The 24,546-nt window shown below is 48.0% G+C and overlaps 1 protein-coding gene across 1 annotated transcript in view; it reads left to right on the plus strand.

Annotated features, from left to right (window-relative positions):
- The first annotated feature begins 6,165 nt into the window (after window positions 1-6,165).
- LOC146340915 (transcription factor CP2-like protein 1) overlaps window positions 6,166-24,546 on the plus strand; it is a 53,910-nt gene continuing 35,529 nt past the window's right edge. Inside the window, exons 1-7 of the mRNA XM_084804493.1 lie at window positions 6,166-6,331; window positions 8,616-8,770; window positions 12,473-12,546; window positions 16,235-16,340; window positions 17,303-17,409; window positions 23,084-23,236; window positions 24,352-24,462. Coding sequence (XP_084660619.1) covers window positions 6,249-6,331; window positions 8,616-8,770; window positions 12,473-12,546; window positions 16,235-16,340; window positions 17,303-17,409; window positions 23,084-23,236; window positions 24,352-24,462 — 789 coding nt within the window. The 5' untranslated portion in view covers window positions 6,166-6,248. The remainder of the gene's footprint in view (window positions 6,332-8,615; window positions 8,771-12,472; window positions 12,547-16,234; window positions 16,341-17,302; window positions 17,410-23,083; window positions 23,237-24,351; window positions 24,463-24,546) is intronic.

The following is a 24,546-nucleotide window of genomic DNA, read 5'->3' on the forward strand; positions in this document are numbered from 1 at the left end:
TAAGGGGAAATTAACGGGGGGAGGGGAGAACCGGAACATTTTTTTCCTAATTCAAGTTAAAAGAATCACATTTTGATTCTCATAATCAGAATTTTTCTCAAGATATCAATTATGAATGCTTCTTACAGATTCAGCAATTACAGAGGGAGGCTGGTGTAAATTGATTAAAGGTGCAATCCTATGCATGTTTAGGTAGAAAAAAGTCCTACAATTCCCATCATACCCCAGCCAGCATGACTGCCTGCAGCATGCTGGGAGTAGTAGGATTTTTTCTGTCAAAATATGTATAGGATTGCACCCTAAAATGTGTAAGTTGATATGCAACAGTATCACCCTAAAATTCATCAATCAGGTGTTGTTTTTAAGTATGCCACAAAGTCAAAATTGTAAAGCAAAATGCAAAGCTTTTCAAACCTATTTCAGAGCCTATATTTAGTATTTCTCCCAATTTTCACCTCAAGTTAAATAGATTACTGAGCAAACAGAATTTGGGCCTTAGGGTCTACAGCTGTATTTAGGCAGTGTGGTCTCGTTCACACCTGGGCTTGCATTCAAATCCTACTTTGGACATGAACAGAGCAGCTGGCCTGGGACAAGTCACTCTCTCACCAGCTTTATGGGATCAGTTTGTAATGCTGCCAGTGAAGAAAGCTTAAAAGCAATCCCTTTCCCCACACAAATGATAATTGTGCCCCCCCCCCACGCCCCTGATAAACACAATGCAAAACCTTTCACGGATGGCTGCTTGCAGGGGACCCAAGAGCTCTCCCTTCCTACCAAGCAGAGATGCTGCACTGCAACCTGCTGCATGGGCCCAGGATACCGGGCAGCCAGCTGTGCACAACCTGAGCTCCGCCAAGCAGCCCAGCAGCCCTATCAAGTTGGCCCCTCAAGCCAGATAAACCTTCCGTTCCCTTCCATGCCACCCCACCCCCCAGCCCTTCAAGGGAATGCAAAAACGGAGAGGGCTGCCAGGTCCCAGCAAGGCCAGCATACCTGGCTGGTGGGTTGCCTGGTGACTTTTGGCCTCACAGAACTTGCAAAGCAAACTTATACTGCGTCAGGCCCATTTGTCCAAGTAGCGATGTACTCTCCACACCAGGAGTGGGCAGAAGGTAGATCTGGATCTACTGGCAGATCTCTGGGTGATTTGCAGTTGATCGGCAAGGATTTCTGACTCCCAATTGTTTAAGAATAGCAGCTGTAACATCACCCTGCCCCCTGCCCTACATTAAAGTGGTGCAGAGTATAAGGGCTGGAGTTCAGGGCTGAGTCCAGGACCCCACAGCCCCGGGGGTGGGGGGATAGCCCAGAGAGCAGCAGGTCCCCATCACCTGCAAATAGGTGGCATCAGCACCTGGGCCGAGATCGGCATGCCAGGACTCGTTGGGGTTGATTGCTGCTTGCCACAGCACCCTTCCTTCTTATTTCAAAGCAAGAGGGTGGCCCTTGGGCATATGCATATTTTACAGCTGCTCAATATCAGAGCTGCTATGCCTGTGTACACCAGTTGCTGGGGGACGTGGGCGGGAGGGTGCTGCTGCGCTCTTGTCCTGCTTGTGGTCCCTGGTCGACAGCTGGTTGGCCACTGTGTGAACAGAATGCTGGACTAGGTGGGCCCTTGGCCTGATCCAGCAGGGCTCTTCTGATGTTCTCGTTGTATTATTTCACTTTAAATATATATTACCCTTTCCTACAACAACAAAACAGTGCTTACTCCCAAGTAGATGTGTTTAGCATCAGGGCGGCAGAAACAGACTCCATTTTATTCTTGTAGTCATAACAGTGCTATGATTTAAGTCAGCTTGAAATGCAAAATGGCACACGCTCAGAATATTTATTTTCTTCTTAAGAGTTGGCAAACAATATTTTTGTTTTACTTTTTTTGGTCGAACATGTCAGGGATGTAGAAGCAGTTGTAAAACGTGGCATGGTGGCGGGGCCAGGGTGCGTGGGGGCGGGGAGGAATGCCTGTGTGCTCCACAACTGAAGTGCACACACGACTGCCCAAACCAGGGGACCCCATAAGACCCCTAAGTCCAGGGTCCGAAGCTACTGCACTGCTGAAATGAAGACGGTTTGGGGTAACCAGGAGTGGGGTTTTAACATGCAAGGGCTGTGAGCGCCATTCGGTACTGAAGAATTTCCTGGGCTCAGAATCCTTTAATGCTCAGTGTATGCCTTTTGCATCAAGCAGTGGTTGATGGATCTCGGGGTTCGAATAAAAATGAGGTCGATCCTGCAAGCCTGCAGTCTGCCCAGTCTGACGGCCAGTGGCAATCCAGCGTTTCTGGCCAGGGCCTTTCCCAGCCCGGCTGCTGGAGATCCTTTGTGCTGGAGATGCTGGGGAGGAGGACCAAACCTGGGACTTCACTGCTTCAGCTGCGTTCCTTCCCAAGGTCCCCTGCAGCTCTGGCAGACCTGCTGCGGGAAGTACAGGTGCAATTTGGCTGTCTCTTAAAATGACCCCTGGGCTCCAGCATGCGATGGGAGTTCATTTTTATGATGCTGAAGGTGACGCTGCCCAGCTGGAGCACAATTGGGAATCGTCCGGAAACAGGGGAGGAGGCAACACCCCCCCCCCCCGCTTTCGTTCCGATGGTGATTGTCCAACCGGGAGGCTTTATATAATGATACATTTATAACACTTCTCCGTAATACGGAAATGTTTCCAGCAGTGTTGTGCAAGAGCCGAAAGAATTCATCCTCTCTTCTTGCGTCAGACCTCTTTTTCTCCCCTTGACCTCCTACACACTCCAAGCGACTCTCTGTTTCACTATGCAACAGTCATTAATATCCAGGCTGCCTCTCAGGTTAACCCGTTGTTGGGCTCCCATGGAGACAGGCAGGCAGGTCTTGAAAGACAGAATTGGAAGACTTTGCGCCTTCCCCAACTTGGTGCCCTCCAGGTTGGCTGGGGACAATGGGAGTTGTTGCCCGACAAATCTGGAAGGCAGTGGGTTAGGGACTGCTGGAATACATTGGGTTACAGATACAAGACCCAAGTTCGAATTTGGTGTCTGCAGAGCAGGACCAGGTTTGAGGGGGATCAGGGCCAAGTGTCCTCTGGTGGGCTCCTCCTTCGAGAACAGGCCCTGGCAGCATTGCGGGGCTGCAGTGGCAGCATGAGTGGCCATCTAGCCACCCTGTTAATTTCCCAGAATGCCCCAGAGCGACACTAGGTCAGGGGCATTGTGGGGAATTGGAAGCGTGGCTCGATCCAGCTGCCTGGCGCTGCTTGGAGTGCCGGACCAGAACTTCTTTATGGAGGGCGCAGGGCAAGGCCTCAGCGGTGGACTTTGCCAGGGCATCAGGACCCTGGCAGTGGCCAAAGGATGTCAGGTGCTGACCCCAGCCCAGTGTATCTGCCACAGATTCACTGGGTGGTCTCTTAGCCTCGGACAGCTGCCTGCAATGTGAGAATGACAGCACTGGCCCCTGAGGCAAGACCATGCAAAGTGCCTTGGACTCTTTGAATGTGCCCTGTGAATGTGAAGTGTTACTGATAACAGAAACAGACTTGTCTGTTGTGAGACTGGGCGGTGTGCCTGTGCCTCTGGGGAGGGCTTCCCGCTGAAAGAACCCTTGCGAGTGTCGCAGCCCCTCTGCCAGAGCCCTGGCGGCCAGGGCTGGGCTACCACGGCCAGGGCTGGACAGCCCCTTCTGCCTTCCTCCAGAGGGACACCGTGACATGTTTGCTAAGCAGCCGGAGGATGGAATTGCTCCAGCATTGACTTGGATGCTGCGATTTCTGCAGATTGGTTGAGGGAAGCATCCAAAGCACCGTCTAGTCATGTGCTTATGGGATGAAGTTACGTTACAGCAGGCTGAGGAGGTGGAAGGAATGCTTGGAGGGGTCTGAGCTCCACGGGTCCGCTCGACTATGGTCCATTCTTAGCTTACAACATCTAGCACAGGGGTCGGCCACCCAGTGCTCTCCATATGTTTTGGACTACAACTCTTATCAACCCCAGTGGTGCTCAGGGGTGATGCAAGTTGTAGTCTAAATCATCTGCGGGGCATCGCGTCACCTACCCCTGATCTAGCAGAAGAGGTCCACTGGCTGGGTCCAGGACGTGATAAATGCCTCATTGCGAGGGGCTGGTGGTCCCACTTGTGCTGAAAGAGGCGACTGTGAGACCACTCCTGAAGATGGCTTCCCTGGACATCAAGGATTATAGGTGACATTATAGTAACAATTGGCCCACTGCAAATATCTTCTTGGGCAAGGAGATTGCGTGGGTAGTTGCTATGCAAGCCCAGGCACATTTGGCTGAAACTGATTATCTGGATCCATTTCAGGCAGGTTTCAGGCCTGTTTTGGCCACAGAAACTGACTTGGTCACCCTGGTGGATGACCTATGCAAGGAGAAGGACAGGGGGAGTCTGAGCCTGTTAATTCTCCTGGCTTTCAATACCATCAACCAGGATATCCTAGTGGACAGGCACTCTACTTTGGGAATTGGGGGCATGCTGCTGAGATGGTCTTCACATGCCCTCCCCCAGATACCTCTGCCATCCAAGGTGAGGCAGGTGGTGACTGGGGAGAAGGGCCTTTTCTGTCATGGCACCCCCCTCCCCCCCGTGGAACTTGCTTCCCAAGAAGGTTCACCTGATGCCTAGTACAATGTCCCTGCTACGGCAAAGGCCTTTCTATTTGTCAAGACTTTTAACATCTGAAGTGTTTTTATCAGGCCTTTCTCCTACAGTTTTTTCCCCTTGTGTTTTTATAATTTTGCTGCTCTGTTATTGTGTGTTCATTCTGTTTTTAATTTTGAAAACTGCCCTGATAATTATATATAGGAGGGTGATCTACAAAATAAGCTTATAAACAGGAGTAAGGAGCATCCGGTCATGTATATGCAGGAAAGTAACAGGGTGCACTTTGGGATCCCATTGGAGTGGGGGCGAAGTGACACCAGCCACTGTAAATCAGCCTGCTCCAATTCGCAAAGCCTCTTCTGCCTGACCTCTGTTTCTTGGGCACACTGGGGTGTGACAGAATGCTGGAAGCTATTTAATTTTGCTAGTTTGTCAATCATTTGACTGTACATTTCTGTCAAGATTGGCTGAGATGCAGCAGTTCTTCTCAGGAGAGAGATGTTCCAGAGTCCAAATCTGCTAGGCATACATATACTTTGACCTGGAAACTCTTCCTAGGACTCTCAGATATGCAAAAGCTGGTTGGTTGTAGTAATTCAGTAGCAAAGGAAAGGCACTCTGCACATACTCAGAATTATTTATCTCCTATTATCACTTTGCATGTTCTGAGAAGGAACTCTGCATTGGGGGGGGGAGCATGGGAGACATCAATGGAGCCTCTCCACGTTTTATTCAAACAGCTGGCAGTCATATCAGGCTGCAGAGCAGCGAGCAAGAACAGAAGCAGGACTATTCCATGGCCTCTGCTGAGACACCAGCTCCTTTGGTCTTCCCTCAACTGCCATTCCGTCAGGCTACCTGAACTGTTTCCATCCTAGCTGGTTGTAATAAGAACTGTGACTTTAAGAACTGGTACCTGAGTGTGCGCTGTTCCTCCTCCCTCCCCACCCCTTTTTCTTGTGTGTCATGTCTTTTGCTCTAGCAGCCAACATAATATTAATGCTACAATTTATTTTACAAGTGGTTGTAAAATAAATAACTGGTTTTGCTGTTCCTGATTACTAGTGATTGTTTTATTTACCACACTTCTGTCTATATTTCCTTTAATTATAATAGTATCTATGTGGTGGGGGGTTGTTGTTTTTTTAAAGCAATGCTAAATTGTTCAGAATCTATAGATAGGAGGTTGTAATTTATCCAACATCACCTATGGATCCTAAATCCAATCATGCAGTTTTACGTGGCGTTGGGGTTTATCCATGCGCTACCTTTGCCTGTCTGGGCTTTTTTCTGCTTCTCTTCCCCCTGCCCCCCACATACATCTCCCATGTCTTTTTATAACAAAGTTTTGGGTAAAATCACATACCCAGATTCCTTGGGACTGGAAAAAAAAAGTGAACGTAAGAGCAATCCATACGTCTGGTCAACTTGAGGAGAGAAAATGTTGTAAAAAGCTGTAATCCAAGGCATCTCACCCACAGCCAATCAGACGACATCTGGCCTTGTTCACACCCACCTGGTCGGCAGGTGCATAAAAAGAAAAGAGGTGGTTCTTGCATTCCAGAATAGCAACGGGCTGCTGCAGACTTGAGTCTTTCCCCCCTTCCCTGTGCTTCTGGCATTCATCTTTTGGGGACCCACCAGTCATGCTTTTCTGGCACAGCCAACCTGACCATTACTGGCCAAGCCCAGGAGAACTGTATCCTTGTTCTGGCAGCAACCTAATAAGGTGAGAGGCCTTCTTTTATCTGCCTGTCCCTTCCCACCTGGGCCACTGGCCAGAGACCTGGGAGGTGAAAAGGCCGTGCAGGAGCCTCGGAACAGCTGCAGTTGTTCAGCTGGTTACTGATGCTTCTTAGAACATAAAAACTGCCTGGGTGGATCAGACCGAAGTTCATCTAGTCTAGCATTGTAGTTCTTGCAACAGCAGCCTAGCAGATGCCTCTAAAAGCTCAGGAGCGGAGCATGGAGGTGTTGGCCTTGTGTTGTTGTTAGTCTCCCTCCTCAGCATCTGGTATTTAGAGGTACAGTGCTTCAGCACATGGGGGTTCCATTTTGCCATCTTGGCTAATGCCCAGCAAAACACTCATCTTCCATAAATGTGTGTAATCTGCTTTAAAGCCAGCTAAGCTTGTGGCATCACTATGTCTTGCAGAAGTATGTTCCTGCAAGATATGTACGTATATTGTGTATTGTATTTTGATGTTCGTATGTATATTATACTTTAATGTTTTAACTTTTGTAAACTGTTAATAATAATAATCATCATCATCATTTATTTTATTATTATTATTATGTCCCACAGAGAAATTAAGGAAATTAACTTTTGGCAGTGAACCACAGTCAGACCCTGTGGGCGGCTTGGGGGAGTCTCCCCTTGCTTTCCTTCTTGGTTCCGCCCATTGGCTTCCAGGGATGTTTAATTTCCCCCTATAAGATTTCTACAGTATGTATCACTGTCCTCCTTCAAAACTGCTGTTCAAAGGTCTTCACGCCAGACTCTCTCTCTCTCCTCTCCGCTTCTTTTCGTGCTTTCTCTGCTCCGCTCCTCTTGGGTTGCCAGATGCAAAAGAGGACAGGGCTGCTGCGGTTTTAATAGTTGTGTGGAAGACGGGATTTCAGGACCTGCTGTTAAAGGTGTAGGAGCCCCCATCCTCTGCTGCATCTGGCCACTGGCCGCCTCGCCGCGGCTTTGTCCTGCCTCGCACGCCTGCCTTGACTCACTAGCGTGTGGCTTGCTATGCCTGAAAATCTTGTCCCCCTAAGGCCGCCGCCAACTCTAGACCCAGTTTCTGCAGCGAAGCCTCCCTCGAACCACACAGCAGTCGGCTTAGCAGCAGCCCCCGACTCTTCCCTCGCCTGGGCTCGCCTCCCGCAAGCCCTGAGCCAGGCGGCAGAGTCCGCTGAAGTGCAGGTTTGCAGCCACGCGCCGAAACAGCGAGGTGGAACCGTTCCATCGTGAGAGTCTCAGGCCAGGGGGCGGGCGGGCAGCGAGCGGCCCCCGGGCCCGGTGAAACACATGGCGAAACAGAGAGGGCCTTGTCTGAATACACGCAGACCTCCTTCTAACGTGCGGTGGGTGACCCGGGCTTGTACGTCGCCGCTCACCAGGCGGTCTGCAGTTAAAACGCCATGGGAGAAGAGGCAGGGAGGCTCTCCTGCACTGGGCGAAAGCCGCGTCTCCTCCCGCCCCCAGAGCAGTTAATGTGCCACCGATGGCTAACACGGGGACGTACTGGCAGGTGGGCCAGTCGCATGTTTCGTAGCCTTTAGCGTATTTCCGTGTAAGGTGCTGGTGAATAATGTCGTCCGTATGGGACAGAACGTGAGAAACAGGCACTTTCCAATGAAATGCACGCTCCAGCCAGTGCAGACTCGACGTTCGAATTCCGGACACGAGAAGGGCGAACACAGGCTGCCTGACAGACATCTCGGTGCACGTCAGGAAGCCCATCCTGAAGGCAGACATTAGCCGCTAACTGGCACAGAGGCGGCCGGTCAGCCGGCTTCCACATCCCATGGTCTGTTGCCCTGGGAGCAGCACGTTCCAGCCTCATCCGCTGGCCAGGAGGCCAAGCGCCCCAGGGAGGCCGCGTCCGCCCCCCCCCGAGGGCCATCGTGGCAGGGGGGAGAGCAGCCCGGCCCCACCCATCGGCCGGAGAAAGAGCTGGTGCCCCTGCGCTTTCTTCCCTCTTCCCTCCACGTCCCTTCTCCCCTTTGTCGGTCGGATAGTGAGCCTCTGGGCAGGCACTGCGCTCCTTCAGTATCTGGACAGTGCTTAGAGGACGTTAGGCGCTTCATCAAGGTGTAGCAACAGCATTCAGTCACCACATGGACATGCGGCCAGGCCACGTATGCCAGGCAAGCACCACGTCTTGACTTCCTAGTTACATGCTATCGCCTTCACACAAACGCTGTCCGTGCAGGAATTTCCTGACCTGTGGATGCGTGAAGCGTGTGTTGTGAGCACAGCCTGCGTCCCCCATGTCCACACCTGCTCTTGCTGCCCGCAGGGAGCCCCTGGCATTGCCGTTCCTGAAACAGGAGGAGCCGAACAGCATTTCCACATCCGCCGAACAGCACTGCCCGTCCTTCCAGTATGTTCTGTGCGCTGTCACCTCTCCAGCTGTCAAACAGCACGAGGAGACCCTGACCTATCTTAACCAAGGTAAGGCCTATGGCGGATGTGGGGAGCGGGAGAGTTGAATTACCTGAAGGCGGATCCAGCCTTTCCTAGTTGCTGCCCCCCCGGGGGCCAACATGGGGCATGTTCACTTGACCACTAATAGAGGCTCGACCCCTTCATGCGGCTAAGATGGCAAAAGCCGCAAGAACATTTCGCAAAGGCCATTACAGATGATGATGCTAGCAGTGTGCTGGAGTTCTAGAAGGGCTGCATGTATATAGGGCCAATGGATTTTCCCTATGTAAAGTTCCTAGTGTATCAAAGGCACGATATCAGGACTGAACTGAAACTTTGAAATTCAACACATTTTCCAGTTTTGCAATTAGGATTTCAGTGTCCAAACTTGATCCAGAAATCTGACATTTGAATCTCAGTGTTAAAATTTGGGAGTTGGCCATTCTGATGTTTTCACTTATTCGATGGGGACATTAACTGATAGGCTGAATGAATGAATGAACTTAACATAAAATGAATTACTATCAGACACTGTCAAAGATGTATACTGTAGTTTTAATGCTTTTATATTTTATATCGTTTTTATGCTGTGCTTGTGGTTTTCATTTCTGAGAACCGCCCAGAGAGCTTTGGCTATTGGGTGGTATAGAAATGTAATAAATAAATAAATATGCTGGAAACTGCTCACATGTCAAATGCTGATGCTTTTTATGAAGTATTCACTAAATATCAACTCATTCAGAAAGTAGTTGACAAATAGGTACTATCAAAATTTGCTGAATTTTTTTTTAGAAGAGAACTTTGGGGGACAAATTCATTTCCACTTGATAACATATAAATATGAAATTGCTGTGATGATACTGAATATCACAGTATTATAGCCATTTTAATTTTAGGAAGATCAAAATAAACAATTGATCCTCTCTATTAATCTAATTCATTTTAGCATTGTTTAATTTTTCTCAAAGAAAAAGGTGGAAAAAAGGCTGAAATTCTATGGACATTGGGAATGTCCCATTGAACTCTGGAAATTACTTCTGAGTAAACATGCATGAGATCATGTGTCCATCTACCTATTGCTATTCATGTTATTTAGGGTGCAATCCTATTCAGATAGGCGGCTGCCTCCGAACTCAGAGGCGACCGCCTATCCAATGCAGGCCAGGGGAAGCACGGCGGCGATCGTTCCACTTCTCCTGCCTGCATTTTCGGCTAGACAGCTGATTGCGGCTGTCTAGCTGTGTGAGGGCAGAGCAGGGGAGGAGTCTGCTGTACGACTCATTGGATGTGTTGTGCAGGCACTTCCACCCTCCCCGCCCCGGAACTCCCTCCTGGAACGCCCCTTTTCGGCCACTCCGCGCTCCTCTTGCGAGCACCGAGGCTGGGGCTGTGCTGTGCTGCCTCCGAGGCAGCACAGAAGTGAGGGGGAGGTTGATTCACTGGGAACCAAACTCAGAGCACGGGCTCCAAGGTCAGTTCCTGGAAAACCAGCTATCCTATGGCTGTCTAGCCGCTGTCTAGAGGCCATATGCTCCTTCAGACTGCAATCGTATCCAAGTTTAGACAGAAAAAAGTCCTACAATTCCCAGCATGCCCCAGCCAGCCAGCTGGGGCATGCTGGGAATTGAGGACTTTTTTTCTGTCTAAACGTTCATAGGATTGCGCCCTAATAAAACAACTGATAGACATTCACGCCTGTCCTTTCCTTTTCCCGGCCCTTTCAGACAGCCTATAGATGACTTACAGTGCAATCCTATACATGTCAGAAGTAAGTCAATGGGGCTTACTCCCAGGTAAGTGGGTATAGGATTGTAGCCTGAAGGGATTCCAGATGAAGCTGTTTGAGGAATTAAGAAAAAGTAATCACCCTTGTTCAGGTGTTTATTTACATCCATTTGATCTTGCTATGTTTATGCATCATCAGATCACCAGTACCTGATGAAGTGGGCAGTATCCACAAAGGTTCATGCCAGAATAAACTGGCAAGGCTTTAAGGTGCCACAACATTCCTTGTTGTTGTTGTTTTTGCTGCAACAGACAAGCATAGCTACTCCTCTGGAAAATATGCATCACTGCTGCTGGTCAGGAATGGGTCAGACTCACACTGACTGGATCCGGCATTCATCAGTGCTCGCGTGATGCTGTGACACACCCACAGTTATCTCCTCCTGCGTTGCTTTGCCCTTTTAGCCTTGCTTTGTTTCACACACGCTGCCTGGAAAAGTGAGCTCTGGCCCACAAGAGCATCCCGCTTCAGTAAATCTGTCAGGCCTAAAAGTGACACAGGATTTCCTGTTGCTTTTGCTGTGACAGACATCATACGGCTACCCCTCTAGAAGAAAGGATTGCACTTTGATGACCCTTGATCAGATTTTAGTACGGTTATTTATTTGCAAATGTGCATCTTTAACATATTTTTCTCCACCCTGAGCATTGGAGATGACAGGTCAAGTGCCTTGTGAAATCTGTCTCCTACATGACACTGGAAAGTCTCTCGGCAGTGGGGAGGAACCTTTTTTCTGCGGAGGAGGGCTGCCTTTCCTCAGGGGTAATTTGCCCAAGGCTGCATGCAGGCTGTTGGCAGGCCTGAAGTCAGTGGTGGGCAGAACCAGGGACCCCCCGCTTTTCTCTCTGCCCCTCCCCCCACAGACTTGGCTGCTGTGGGTGGGGGACACAGATCACTCTTGCCAGAGGTCTGGGCTGATTGCCCACAGAGGGCTTCTGAAACTCAGACAAGGGCTGCCTGGGGCAAGAGGGCTGCAGGTTGCCCATCCCTGCTCTAAGACTAGCCCCTTAAGAAGAAAGCTCCCACGTCTGCAGTGGCTGAACTAAAGAGGGAATTTCAGCATCTGCAGATATTTCCACCTCTATGAGACAAACAGTAGTCGGGCTTATTTTGATTTTAAAGGTATTAAGCTTATTTTGAAGGTATTCCAGTATTTAACTCTTGGACCGTGGTTAGCTCTCATGGTTGCTTGTATATTCTTTTGTTCAAAGGCAGGGGGACTCTGCCCCCCGCCTCTACTCTCAGTTCCAGCTGTGCAAGCCCGTGCCAAGGGAGTCACATGCATCCATCAGTGCTTGTAGGATGTGCTCCAGACTGGTTTTTGACAAACCACTGCAAATGCTCAAAAGAGGCTTTGAGACAATGCGTGTGTGCGTGTTCTTGTTAACATATGATCGCATCTCTGCATCCCTAATTATTTTCCATTCCAGCTAGGAAGAGAACATTTGGCATATTTATACCGCAGTTCTGCCTGCAGCAATGGGAGAAACACCCTGCAACAGATTTTGAATAATGAGAGAACCAACTTATATTTTGGAACATTGATATTCTTCAACAGGCTTTCACCAAATAATAATACTGCGTGTTCATATAGCACTTTTCTGAAGTCTTTAATGCATTTCACATGCATCATTTTAGCAATCCTGAAAACATTCCCTATAAGGTTGACCAGTGTCATTATCCCCACATTATAGACTGGGGGACTGAGGCCATGTCTTGTCTACGGCCACACAGAAAGCTCACAGCTGAAGTCAGATCTGAGTGGGTCCAGTCACAGCTCATTCTCTTCACGCTACTATACTAAAGGTGACACAACCCTGGAAAGCAAACTTCACGTTGTGCACACACTCACATCAACATCTATGAAGATTTTGGCATATTTGGGATTTGGGGCATATTTTTACTCACCAGCCTCTCATTTCTGACAGTCTGCTCTTTTCCAGGGCAGTCATATGAAGTTCGGATGCTGTGCAACCCCAAGATGGGAGAATTTGCCGAGGGGCGCAAGTTGCTGAAGGTGAGGGAAGGGAGAATGCACTGGCATTTTTAAAAATCTGGGATACCCTGATGCTTTATCTCACGCTGCATAATCAACCTATGGAACTCATTTACACAGGATATTGCAAACGTATTTTTAAAAGAATCCACTGATCAGATGGACAATAGGTGCAGTCGCTAGTCATAACAGCGAGATGCACAATCTCTTTTGTTCAGAGAACGTAACACTTTTAACTCGCAGATGTTGGGTATTAGCAGAACAAGGCCCTTCCCATCATGCTTTGCTTGAGGAGTCTCCCTGAGAGAATCTTCTTTGACAGCCGGAGTGGACTGAAAGCTAATCAGGGTGAAACATTGATTTGGCTCAGCTAGCCCAGTTCTCTGCTTTCATAGCAAAAACTAAGAAGACCCCAAGTTAGGGAGTCCGATACTATGAAGAATAATAGTGTTTCTATTGTGCTTTCAGTGTTCAAAGCCTTTCGTACATTATCACAGTCATGCTTTCAACAGCCCTGTAATTCAGCCCACCAAAATTATCATACGGCAGACAGATGTGTGTATGATAATAGTGATTACAGCTTGTTCTTTTAACCCCTAATTATCTTCAAGGTGATGCCCTTTCATGACAGCCCCAGTATTTGGGCAATGTGCTTCCCATCCTTGGTCAGGTGCTCTGGCCCAAGGGCAGAGGTGACAGACTGGCCAGAGGCCAGCTTAGTGGCCGCAAAGGAAGAAGCGAGTGGCCTCTCTCAGCAGCAACTGGCCCAGAGTGTGGGAAGGAGCAGGTCTCCGAGCCTTTTTGTCAGACAATGGCATTGGAGTGGACCTCTAGCGTCACCTGACTTCCTAGACCAGGTGTGTTATCGGCTATTGTGAAGCACGTCACAGCTGGAATTGTCTATCGTTCCCTCCTCACTACCAGCAGCTCTGGCTGTGCATGGAGTCGGTGCCTGAGCTGGTTCCTGGTTCAAATCCTGCAGCTGCAACCCAGCACATTTGTGTATTTATTTTACATTTCTATACCGCCCAACAGCCGAGGCCCTCTGGGCAGCTCACAACAATTAAAACCATAGAATACAACATGATAGAACCTAACATAAGGCATGTCAAACCAGAGTAAAACCCAGCAGCGCTTACAGCCCAGGGAAAGCCTGGGTGAAAAGGTGCGTTTTCAGGAGGCGCTTGAAGATGCCTCAGCATGGGGGAGGCCTTTCCAGAGGGTGGGTGCCGCTACAGAGGAGGCCCGCCGTGGAGCTTCTTCGTGGCGACATTCCGTTCTGTTGGAACGACCAGCAGGACCTCCTCTGAAGGTCTTGCCTGTCGCCTGGGTGCGGATAAGGGGAGGTGGTCTGCTGGGCATCCTGGCCCCAAGTTGTTCAGGGCTGTGTATGATAATAACAGAACCTTGCGTGTGGCTCGGTAGCTAATAGGCACCCCAGAATTCCACTCATTGTCCTTACAGTATATTTCTCTTTATCCAGTGGGCAGCAGTGGCTGGTGAAGCAGTTTGTTAATGGGAACTGCTGGTTGCCACTGTGGGGCAGAGGTGGAGGGAATTTACATCTTTGCAGCATTTCACATCTAATGTCTTGGCTGGCTGGGCATGCCCTCGAGATGCCCCCGGCCTCCACCATTATCTCCCAGTTCCCCCTCCGTTGCTTCATAGAAGCAGCTGGCCATTCCCTCACTAGCAAACCACTTACCCAGCCACTCCTGCCAGGGAGCACCTTTCCCTGCTTTTCCCTTGGTGTCATTTTCTCCCGGCAGCCCTTAGCAAGTGAAACCTTCAGGTCGGCACCCAGAGCTGGGTTCAGTGTCCAGGGGTTATTCTTTCCTTACTGTTAGTTCTGGCTGAAGCCCCCACCCAGGAAACCTGGGACTCCAGTTTAGATGTCTGAGTAGCAACCTTCCCTCAACACATGCTCCAGAGATATGTAATGGTATTTATTCAAGTCAGCAGTCAAATCAACAAGAGATCAGCCACAAAACCCAAAAATATATTTTAGTCCAACACGTCTCGCTTTCTCCCAAGGTCTAGATGTGCCAGTAGAACTCTGGGCCCTTCAACTTTACTCAGTTAGTCCAGCGATGCAGTCAAACAAGCAGGATTTGAACGGATTACAGCACCGTGCGCTGGCAGTAAAGGACTCCAATTGGCAGCTGGGGCCAGGAAGGCAGGGATGGAAGTTCAGCGGGCACGGGGGGTCAGAGCACCAGCACCACAGCGCGAGGATAGGCCCAAGTCTCTCCAGTTAACAGCAGGTTCAGTTATAAAATAAGAACAAAACTACCAGTCATTTTCAGTAAATAATGGCTGAAGCTAGGAATGTTATTGTAAAGATTAACAATCCACTGCTTTTAGTATTCTACATGGGAACAGGTGAGTGATGCTGTTTTTTTCATAAGAAAGAAATAACTCCGTACATGCACTGTTTTTTCACTACAGGAAATTATAGTTCTCCATCTGCTGGGCAGAAAACAACAGAATGAAATTTAATAGGGATAAATGGCAAGCTCTGCACCTAGGAAAAAGAAACCAAATGCACAGTTACAAGACTGGGGAGACTTGGCTCAGCATCACTGCAAGTGAGAAGGATCTTGGAATTGTTGTCGATCACAAGCTGAATATGAGCCAACAGTGTGATGTGGCTGCAAAAAAGGCAAATGCTATTTTGGGCTGCATTCATAGAAACATAGCTTCCAGATCCTGGGAAGTACTAGTTCCCCTCTCCTCAGCACTGGTTAGGCCTCATCTGGAGTACTGTGTCCAGTTCTGGGTACCACATTTTAAAAAGGATGCAGACAAGTTGGAAAGGATTCAGAGAAGGACAAAAAAGCCAGATTCTAGCTGAACATCACAAAAATCCTCTTTACTGTCAGAACAATATGACAATGGAACCAATTCCCTAAAGGGGTAGTGGATTCTCCCACACTGGAAGCATTCCAGACAAAGCTAGATAGCCAATTGCCAGAGATGCTGACTTGGATTCCTGGTTTAAGCAGGAGGTTAGACTCAATGGCCTTGTTGACCCCTTCTACCCTTACTATTCTATGACTGCATGATCCTATAGTTGCTTCTTGCCCAGAAGTGCGACCCCTGTTCTCCAAAGGCCCCTTCAGCTCAGGGCGAGGACCTAGTCAGCAGTCATTCTGCAGCTGGCTGACAAGAAAAAACAACAACCCAAGTGTCCCAAGCAGCCCTTTTGTTTTTCAGCTAATTTTAGCAGTTACAGAAAAACATATGCACAACTCTATCCAACATGCAAATGAGCCCCTTCACGGCTTGGCATGCTGGGCTGGTTGGCTTCCTCAGCACTGTCCACTTCCACCACCTGGTGGACGATGCTCCCTTTGCTACCAGTTTGCACCAGCATCTGTTATTGGCCAGGATGTCCTTGATTCAAACTGGTTTGTTTCTTTAAAACTGCCCCTTATTTCAGTGGGAAACAGAACTGAAGCGGTGCAGGGGATGGAGTTCAAGTGAGTTCTTGTGTCACTCATTTGCTCGGACAAAACTGTTTGAGTTTCTGTGTTTCTAACCTGAATGTTTCCGACATTCCTCATTATGAGAGCTTTGGGGACTGGGCAGTTTTGGGGAAGACAACACAAAAGTTGCATTTGATTTAGCAAAGGTGAGCTTGAGTTGCACGACGCCTGTGGTAGCTGTGGGGCCAGGAAATTTTGGATGACCCTTCTTCCCCTTTCAGAGTGTTGTCAGGGTGGTATTTCATGACCGAAGACTGCAATATACAGAACACCAGCAACTGGAAGGATGGAGGTGGAACCGGCCCGGCGACCGCATCCTGGATATTGGTAAGTAATTATCATATTTCTTAAAGGAGTGGGGGGCGGATTCACCAACCCTGGAGATTTAGGGTATCTTCCAGTGTGCTCACTTTAAAACGGTTAAACCTTGTTTCTTCTAAAACCTCTAACCTTCAACAACATCTATAACTGGGAATGTGTTTTTGCTAGCAATTCTTGATTAGGTGTACTTGGTTGAGAATTACACACACACACACACACACACTGTTTCGGGTCCAGTGGAAAGGAATTGTGAAGAGCGGGACGTAGGGAAGAGCTACATGTTCATTCACGAGGGAAACGTTTGAGGTTTTCCCAAGGTATTTTTATACCCTGAAACACCTCAGCATCCTCCGTGACATTTCAAGCCTTTGTGGAGCACACCCCTCTGAGCCCCTGCAAGCACCATTTCCTATCTTCCGCTTTCTCTGCCTCCATGTTTTTCCCGTTCTGTGCTCAGCTGGCAGGGGCTGCTCACTGTTACTTATTCACACATGCAACACTATCCATACACGTGGCATCTTACAGAGGGAGCTTCATAGGCAAAAACAGGTGACTCCCTGCCCATAAGGAGCTTCCAGAGTAAAAGAGAAAAATGGGGGAAACAAGAGGTGTGGGTGAACATGGGGAAAATGCAGTTACCTTTACTCACACAATTTGGTTATACTTTGGAAATTCCGTCATCCCTGGCCATTGGCCATGCTGGCTGGCATTAGGGGTCCAACGACATCTGGAGGGCTGCCAGTTCCCCACTCCAGGACTGAAGGATTCCCATGAAAAAGCTGGGTTTGGAGGGGGGTTTTGAAGGATGGGTGACAAAGAAAGCGTGGGCAGGTGGGCAGGCAGTACATGGTCAGGGAGGGAATTCCAGGCATCCTCCTCCCCAAAAATGAGACCTTGTCCCCAGTTATTGTTTCTGTTGCGAGGTTGCACTGAAAACCTGACGCCCTCTTTTTTCCGACTGACTACAGATATCCCCATGTCTGTAGGCATCCTTGAACCCCAGATCCACCCGACCTTGCTCAATACTGTGGAATTCCTGTGGGACCCAACTAAGCGAACGTCTGTTTTTGTCCAGGTAGGTGAGCAAGACGGGCCTCCCTGCTGGCAGGACTCTTGACTTCTGCCATTGCCTTCTCCTCCATTTGCTTGGACCCTGCTCCCCTGCCCTCTATTTTGCTTCCAGCATATTTTCCAAGCAAGGTTGCCCTCTCCTTCTCCTTTTCCTTTTCCTTCTCCTCCTCCTCCTCCTCCTCCTCCTCTTTTATAATGAACCAAGGCTTTGTGCCTCTAGCAACTGTATAACAGGAGGACAGTGCTAATAGCAATTAGTTGAATGGGTCTAAGCAGAGTAGAAGGAAAAGTACAAGTGGGACCTGCAACAAAATTTTGCAGTGTGCAGTGTGCCTTGTTCAGGAGCCCAGGCAGCCCATTCCGCACCCCCCCACACACAGTCAGGCTTCCATGGCCACTGAACATGCTCAGCCCTCATTGGGCTCTTTTGGGATCCCCCAACACACACACTTAGGGCCCCCCCAAATATTTTTTGTACTTCTGCAAACCTCAGAGTTCCCCATTCCTGCTGATACCTCCCTCTCGTGCATGGATGGTGCCATTTTGGCTACATACGCAGTAGTGCTCACCAGGGGTGTTGCTAGGTTCTTAAAAGCTCCGGGGCACAGGCCCATAACACAAATTTGCATATATATATATATATATATATATATATATATATATTTTAAGCGCATGTCTAATATGTGTGTGTGTGTGTATGTGTGCATAGATTACATACATACATACATAAGAACTGTGCACTGACCCCCCCACCCCACTTCAACTCAGACCCCAATTCAGCATTTTGGAAAACATCCTGCTTCTGCTCTGGCCGATTTGTAGTCAGACCACTTCAGCTCAGCACCAAACCTGAGTCAAAGTTTGGAAAAATTAGTCTTTATGCTTCCTGTTGACTACCATGGGAAATTAGAAAAAAACATTTAACTTTTTTCTCTTGGTCAGAACTGGATGATAATTTCAGCCATAGTAGCCCCCTAGAAGGGGATTACACCTGCCCAATGTCAGAAGAATAGGTGCAGGGTTTATATTTTGATTGTCTTTTAAAGGGAACTGTCAATAACATTTTAATTCCTTGGAAGAATTGGATAAAAATTTCAGGGTTCATTGCCCCATCAGAGGAGATCATGTCTGCCAAATTTCAGAATGATAGCCACAAGGGTTTTTGTGCAAGGGTGGCCTTGACATTTTGAGGTCTCCAAAACAGGACATACTTACCTCTCTATGGTTCCTTGTGGACCATTGTTCTGAAAATTACAGACAGCCTACAGTTGTCCCTAAGTAAGAAACCAGCAAAGTTTCAGAAGGATAGGTGCAGCAGTTCATGTGGAAGGGGAGTTGTCCAATTTGGAGGAGGGAGTGATTTGCTTTCCCTTCCATTCACCCCTTCCCCAATAGTTTTTGGGTAAATTTGTATGAAAATGCACAGGTCATTAGAGGTGTCCCCCAGGCAAGAGATCTGCAAAGTTTCTGAAGGATACATTCTGTTGTTTATTTGTTCAGTCACTTCCGACTCTTTGTGACTTCATGGACCAGCCCACGCCAGAGCTTCCTGTCGGCCGTTGCCACCCCCAGCTCCCCCAAGGTCGAGTCCGTCACCTCCAGAATATCATCCACCCATCTTGCCCTTGGTCGGCCCCTCTTCCTTTTGCCTTCCACTTCCCCTAGCATCAGCATCTTCTCCAGGGTGTCCTGTCTTCTCATTATGTGGCCAAAGTACTTCAGTTTTGCCTTTAATATCATCCCCTCAAGTGAGCAGTCTGGCTTTATTTCCTGGAGTATGGACTGGTTTGATCTTCTTGCAGTCCAAGGCACTCTCAGAATCTTCCTCCAGCACCACAGTTCAAAAGCATCTGTCTTCCTTCGCTCAGCCTTCCTTATGGTCCAGCTCTCGCAGCCATAGGTTACTACGGGGAATACCATTGCTTGAACTATGTGGACCTTTGTTGTCAGTGTGATGTCTCTGCTCTTCACTATTTTATCAAGATTTGTCATTGCTGTCCTCCCAAGAAGTAAACGTCTTCTGATTTCCTGGCTGCAGTCAGCGTCTGCAGTAACCTTTGCGCCTAGAAAGACAAAGTCTGTCACTGCCTCCACGTTTTCTCCCTCTATTTGCCGGTAATCAATCAAGCTGGTTGCCATAATCTTGGTTTTTTTGAGGTTTAACTGCAACCCAGCTTTTGCACTTTCTTCTTTCACCTTCGTTATGAGGTTCCTCAGCTCCTCCTCGCTTTCAGCCATCAACGTGGTATCATCTGCATATCTGAGATTGTTAATGTTTCTTCCTGCGATTTTAACTCCAGCCTGGGCTTCATCAAGCCCAGCACGTCGCATGATGTCTTCTGCATACAGGTTGAATAGGTAGGAGCTGAGGAACCTTGAATACAACCCTGCCGTACTCCTTTCCCAATCTTGAACCAGTCCGTTGTTCCATGGTCTGTTCTTACCGTTGCTAGTTGGTCATTATACAGATTCCTCAGGAGGCAGACAAGATGACTTGGTATCCCCACACCACCAAGAACTTGCCACAATTTGTTATGATCCATGCAGTCAAAGGCTTTAGAATAGTCAATAAAACAGAACATGCATTCTAATTTAGAATTACTAGAATTTATTTACATTTCACCAGTATCAGCGGCAGGGGAACATGGGTGGGAAGGTGCTATTGCACTCGTATCCTGCTTGTGGGTTTCCCATGGGCATCTGGTTGGCCACTGTGTGAACAGAATGCTGGACTAGATGGACCTTGGTCTGATGCAGCACGGCTCTTCTTATGTTCTTAATAGAGAGTGCCTCTGAGCATGTGCAGAATGCTTTTCTTTCACCACCGAGCACCTACATTATCCCCCTTCCAATTCTATTCCCCTCCATGGAACCATCCCTCCTCATCCTACCATCCTCCAGCAACTCTTCATAAAACAGGTGCCTTGTTTTGTGCAACTCATCTCTACCACCTCGTTGTTATGCACAAGCTCTCATTGTATCTTCCTCCCCATAACTTCATTTGTGCCAAGACTTCACCAGGATTCAGCCAATCAGTCTGTTTTCAAAACTAGGGCTAAGTTATGGAGAAACTCTGAGCATGTACTAAGTGCCTTTCCCTCACCACTGAAGCTAGAGTCCATGCAAAAAAACCCCAAAGCCACAAATGACAAAACATGCATAGGACTGAGCTAAAAGGGGGGTCAATTCATTAGATGGAAATGGGCAGGCACTTGCAGTACCATGCGCACAACTCAGGACTTATTTCTGAGTAAACATGCAGAACATCAAGGTGCAAACCTCCCTGCAAAAGTAACTTCTGATCCTATGCACACTTTCCTGAGGGTAAGCCTCATTAAACGTAATGGGACTTCTCAGTGGGCATACATAGGATTGCATAAATTAGCAACATTTATCTCTCCTCCACTTAAAAAACAAACCAAAGACTTCTTTAAAAAAAAAATTAAAGCTTTCTGTTCATAGGAACACAGGAAGCTGCCTTATAGTGAGTCAGTTCATTTAGAATTGTTGACACTGACTGGCAGCAGCCTTTCTTACCCCTCCCTGGAGATGCTGGGGATTGAACCTGTGACCATCTGCATGCGAAGCATGTGCTCTGCCACTGAGCTACAGCCCTTCCTATTGCTGGACAATGGCAACTGACAAACAAAACAGCCCCAGATTTGTTTCTCTGCAACCATGTGAGCCCACTCTTCTCAAAGACTTGAGTGAGGAGAAGGAGAAAAACCAGCCCTCTTGTCTGTTTGTATAAAGTCAAATACTGTTCAGAACTTCTCTTGCCTGCTGAAGAGAATTCTCTTTAAGAATTCCCCAATATATGCTCTGGGTGGAATAAAGAAAGAAAGAAAGAAAGAAAGAAAGAAAGAAAGAAAGAAAGAAAGAACAGGATAGGGGAAGGAAGAAGAAAAGAAGAATGGTGATTGGAAATGTGGAGTGGGGAGGGGTAGAGAGAATTGCCTAAGCCAAGTGGCTCCTTTCAGAGCAGTCCTACTTCAGAGGAATTTAGGAGGCTGTGCAGGGTTTGCAAGGATTACACGTACTTAAATGAACTTTATGAGGTGAGGTGGTGGAGGGCTTTTTCTAGCTTTTTTTAATACTGTAGAACCTGTTTAAAAGCCCCAGCAGTTTCTCGATCATGACACCACATAGTCCTAACCCTCCTTTTGGAATAATTTGAGTTCTACCGCTATTTAGGAGAAATTAAAGTGGAAGGGGAGAAACAAGTTTGTGGAGGCTGATTGGATCCTTTGCTGTACTGAAGCTACTACCGCAGAAGCCAAAGGTTCCACTTTGGGGTAGTAAAATCAGGTCTTGTGTGAAATACCAGTATTTCACATGGAACTCATCCTTCCCTTCCTTCTCACTCTTCAAAATTTCATTGCAGGCAAACTTCCAACAATGGGCATGTAAGAGCAGAAAAGTAGGGGGAGAGAGGTTTTTTGCACCTCAAACAAACAAATAAAACCTACGCTAGAGATTAGGGATAGTGACCTCCTAATGGTCACCTTAAACACCTTCTGATTAGAATCTCTAATCCCTTGGGTGACTTGACAGTTTTTACTTTTTGTTTTAGACTTTGAGAGAAGGAAAATTTATGCATGGCTAGCGCAAAAGCCACTGGACCTAACTGTCTGAAATTTGGTAGGTTCAGTCAGCTCCATAGGGCCTGCTAGTTTCCCAAATTCCATGAATTTATGTGGAAGCACAAATAAATTATAGCTCTTTACTTTCACAGATTTTCTTGGAAAAAGCAAATTTTACCTGTGGCTAGTACAAAAGCCACTAGGCCCAACTGTCTGAAATTTGGCAGGCTCAGTCAGCTCTATGGGGGCTGCCAGATCTCCAAATTCCATGCACGTATGTGGAAGCACAAAAAAAATTACAGCTCTTTGCTTTGACAGAGTTTCTTGAAAATTGCAAATTTTACCTGTGACTAGCACAAAAGCCACTGGACCTAACTGCCTGAAATTTGAGATATTCAATCAGATCCATGGGGGCTACCAAGCCTCCAAATGTCATATATCTATCATACAAACTAAAAATGTTATGGCCGTTTATGTTTTCCAATGCAAGTCAATGGGAAAATGTAAAACAAAATGGCAATTAGGACAGCTCAAAAGATCCAGGGCACAGCTCAAAAAAGATCTGGGGCCCGTGCCCCTCTTTAATGACGCCGCTGGTGCTCACACCGGAGAAAGAATGATTTCTGCTTGATCGCTACTTGGCCCTGTATGTGGGATGAGCAAAGTTGGTTTGGGACGGCTGTGAATGTGGTAGCATGTCATTGTTTCTGTTCACCATTCAAACTGGAAAAGAATTATATTCTCATAGTTATGGATTTCACAACCACAAGTTGCAGTGATGGCCACCAAGCTGGCCAACTTTAAAAGCGGATCTCACCATTTATGGAGGGTAAGGCTGTCAGTGGCTACTAGTCATTGTGCTTCTATGCTGCCTCCAGGATCTGAGGCAACGTGCCTCTGGGGAGCGACAGTGGGAGAGGGCGATTGCACTCCTGTCCGTCCTGGAGGCATCTGGCTGGCCGTTGTGGGAACAGAATGATGGACTAGATAGGACTTTGGTCTGCCCCAGCAGGGCTCTTCTTATGAGCTCTCGCCCCCCCCCCCACTCCCAGTTGATATGGCTTACCTCTTCCCCACCTTCTTTTCCTGCAACAGGTCCACTGCATTAGTACGGAATTCACCCTGCGCAAGAACGGGGGGGAGAAAGGTGTCCCCTTTCGCATCCAGGTTGACACCTTCAGGTCCAACGAGAAGGATGAACATGTGGAGCACCTGCACTCGGCCAGCTGCCTCATCAAAGTCTTCAAGGTAACACTGCCTTGCCCAGCCGGACCAGGTGGCCAAGACCAGCTCCCTCTCCAAAAGCAGGGCCCTCCATGCAGGCATCTTGGCACAATGCCTCTTCCATGAGCCCGGGTTACGGTGTGAGGAAAGCAGGACTGAGCAAAAGCGTACATGCTCTAGATGACTTGAGCAAGTGAGCCAAGCCACATGCTACTGCAGAAGGCACAACAAAAGCACAACCTCGAAGTTGCTGTGGAGCACCTAATAATGCAGCATTGCTGAAACAAAGGGTGTGTGAATCTGATTGGTCTTTTGGAGGGGACCATGTGTAAGAACAGGATATAAAGATAAAAGACACACACACACACAGACACACATTGCCCTTAGCCATAGGCCATTGGAAAATTAAAAACAAACAGCAAACCCAGCTCTCCCCATTGCCCACTGGTCATGGTAAATTCCCACGAGGTACCACTGAAATGCGTGATGTGCTCACTTTCATGGACCTTCAACATTCAACTCCTTTTTTACTATTACACCCGTGAGCCTCTGGACAGTGATCTATATCCATATTGGAAAATGGCTATTGGAAGGGAGCTGACAAGGAGCATAATTGCTAAGTGTTCTTATTTGTTGCAAAATGGGATGTGTGAACAGCAGAGAAATTGCACTCATGGAAAGGAAGTGCGGTTAGTCCACCACTAGAGGGCTGCTGCATCCGGTGGCTTCCTGCATGTGCGAAAGGGCCACCAAACATCTAACACCACAGATAGAAGTTTTGCATCACACGGTGCTTTCCAGTGGACACCGTTCACACATCCAGCTGCCAGTTAGCAGATGTGCTGTAATCAAGTGTAGAGAAATCAGGTGATATTCATACATGTGTGAATAAGCTGGCTTAAACAACATACGAGGTTCTTGCTGAGATAGCCTAAATCTGTCCCTGTCTTCCTCGGTCTTTGGTGACTTCCTGCAGTCATCTCTTAGAGGCTTAAGCGATTGTCCTGTGCACACTTACCTGGAAGTAAGCCACACTGAACACAGGGGGACTGACTTCCAACGTCTGTCTCAAGATAGAGAGATCACCGCACAGTAAACGTATTTGAAAACCTGATATATTGCAAATGTGTATTTTTCAGCCCAAAGGAGCAGACCGGAAACAAAAAACAGACAGGGAAAAGATTGAAAAGCAGTCCCTTCAGGAGCGTGAGAAGTACCAGCCTTCGTATGAGAGCACAATGCTGACGGAGGTACGGGTGCTCTTTTCACAGGCTCAGCAGCCCGCCCGCCTGCCCAGAAGCTCTGTGTACCGTGACACCTTGTTTTCATTCTGG

This window comes from Heloderma suspectum, chromosome 6, assembly GCF_057233095.1.
Source record: "Heloderma suspectum isolate Gila_16-S chromosome 6, 16-S_ref, whole genome shotgun sequence".
NCBI classification, from domain to species: domain Eukaryota; kingdom Metazoa; phylum Chordata; class Lepidosauria; order Squamata; family Helodermatidae; genus Heloderma; species Heloderma suspectum.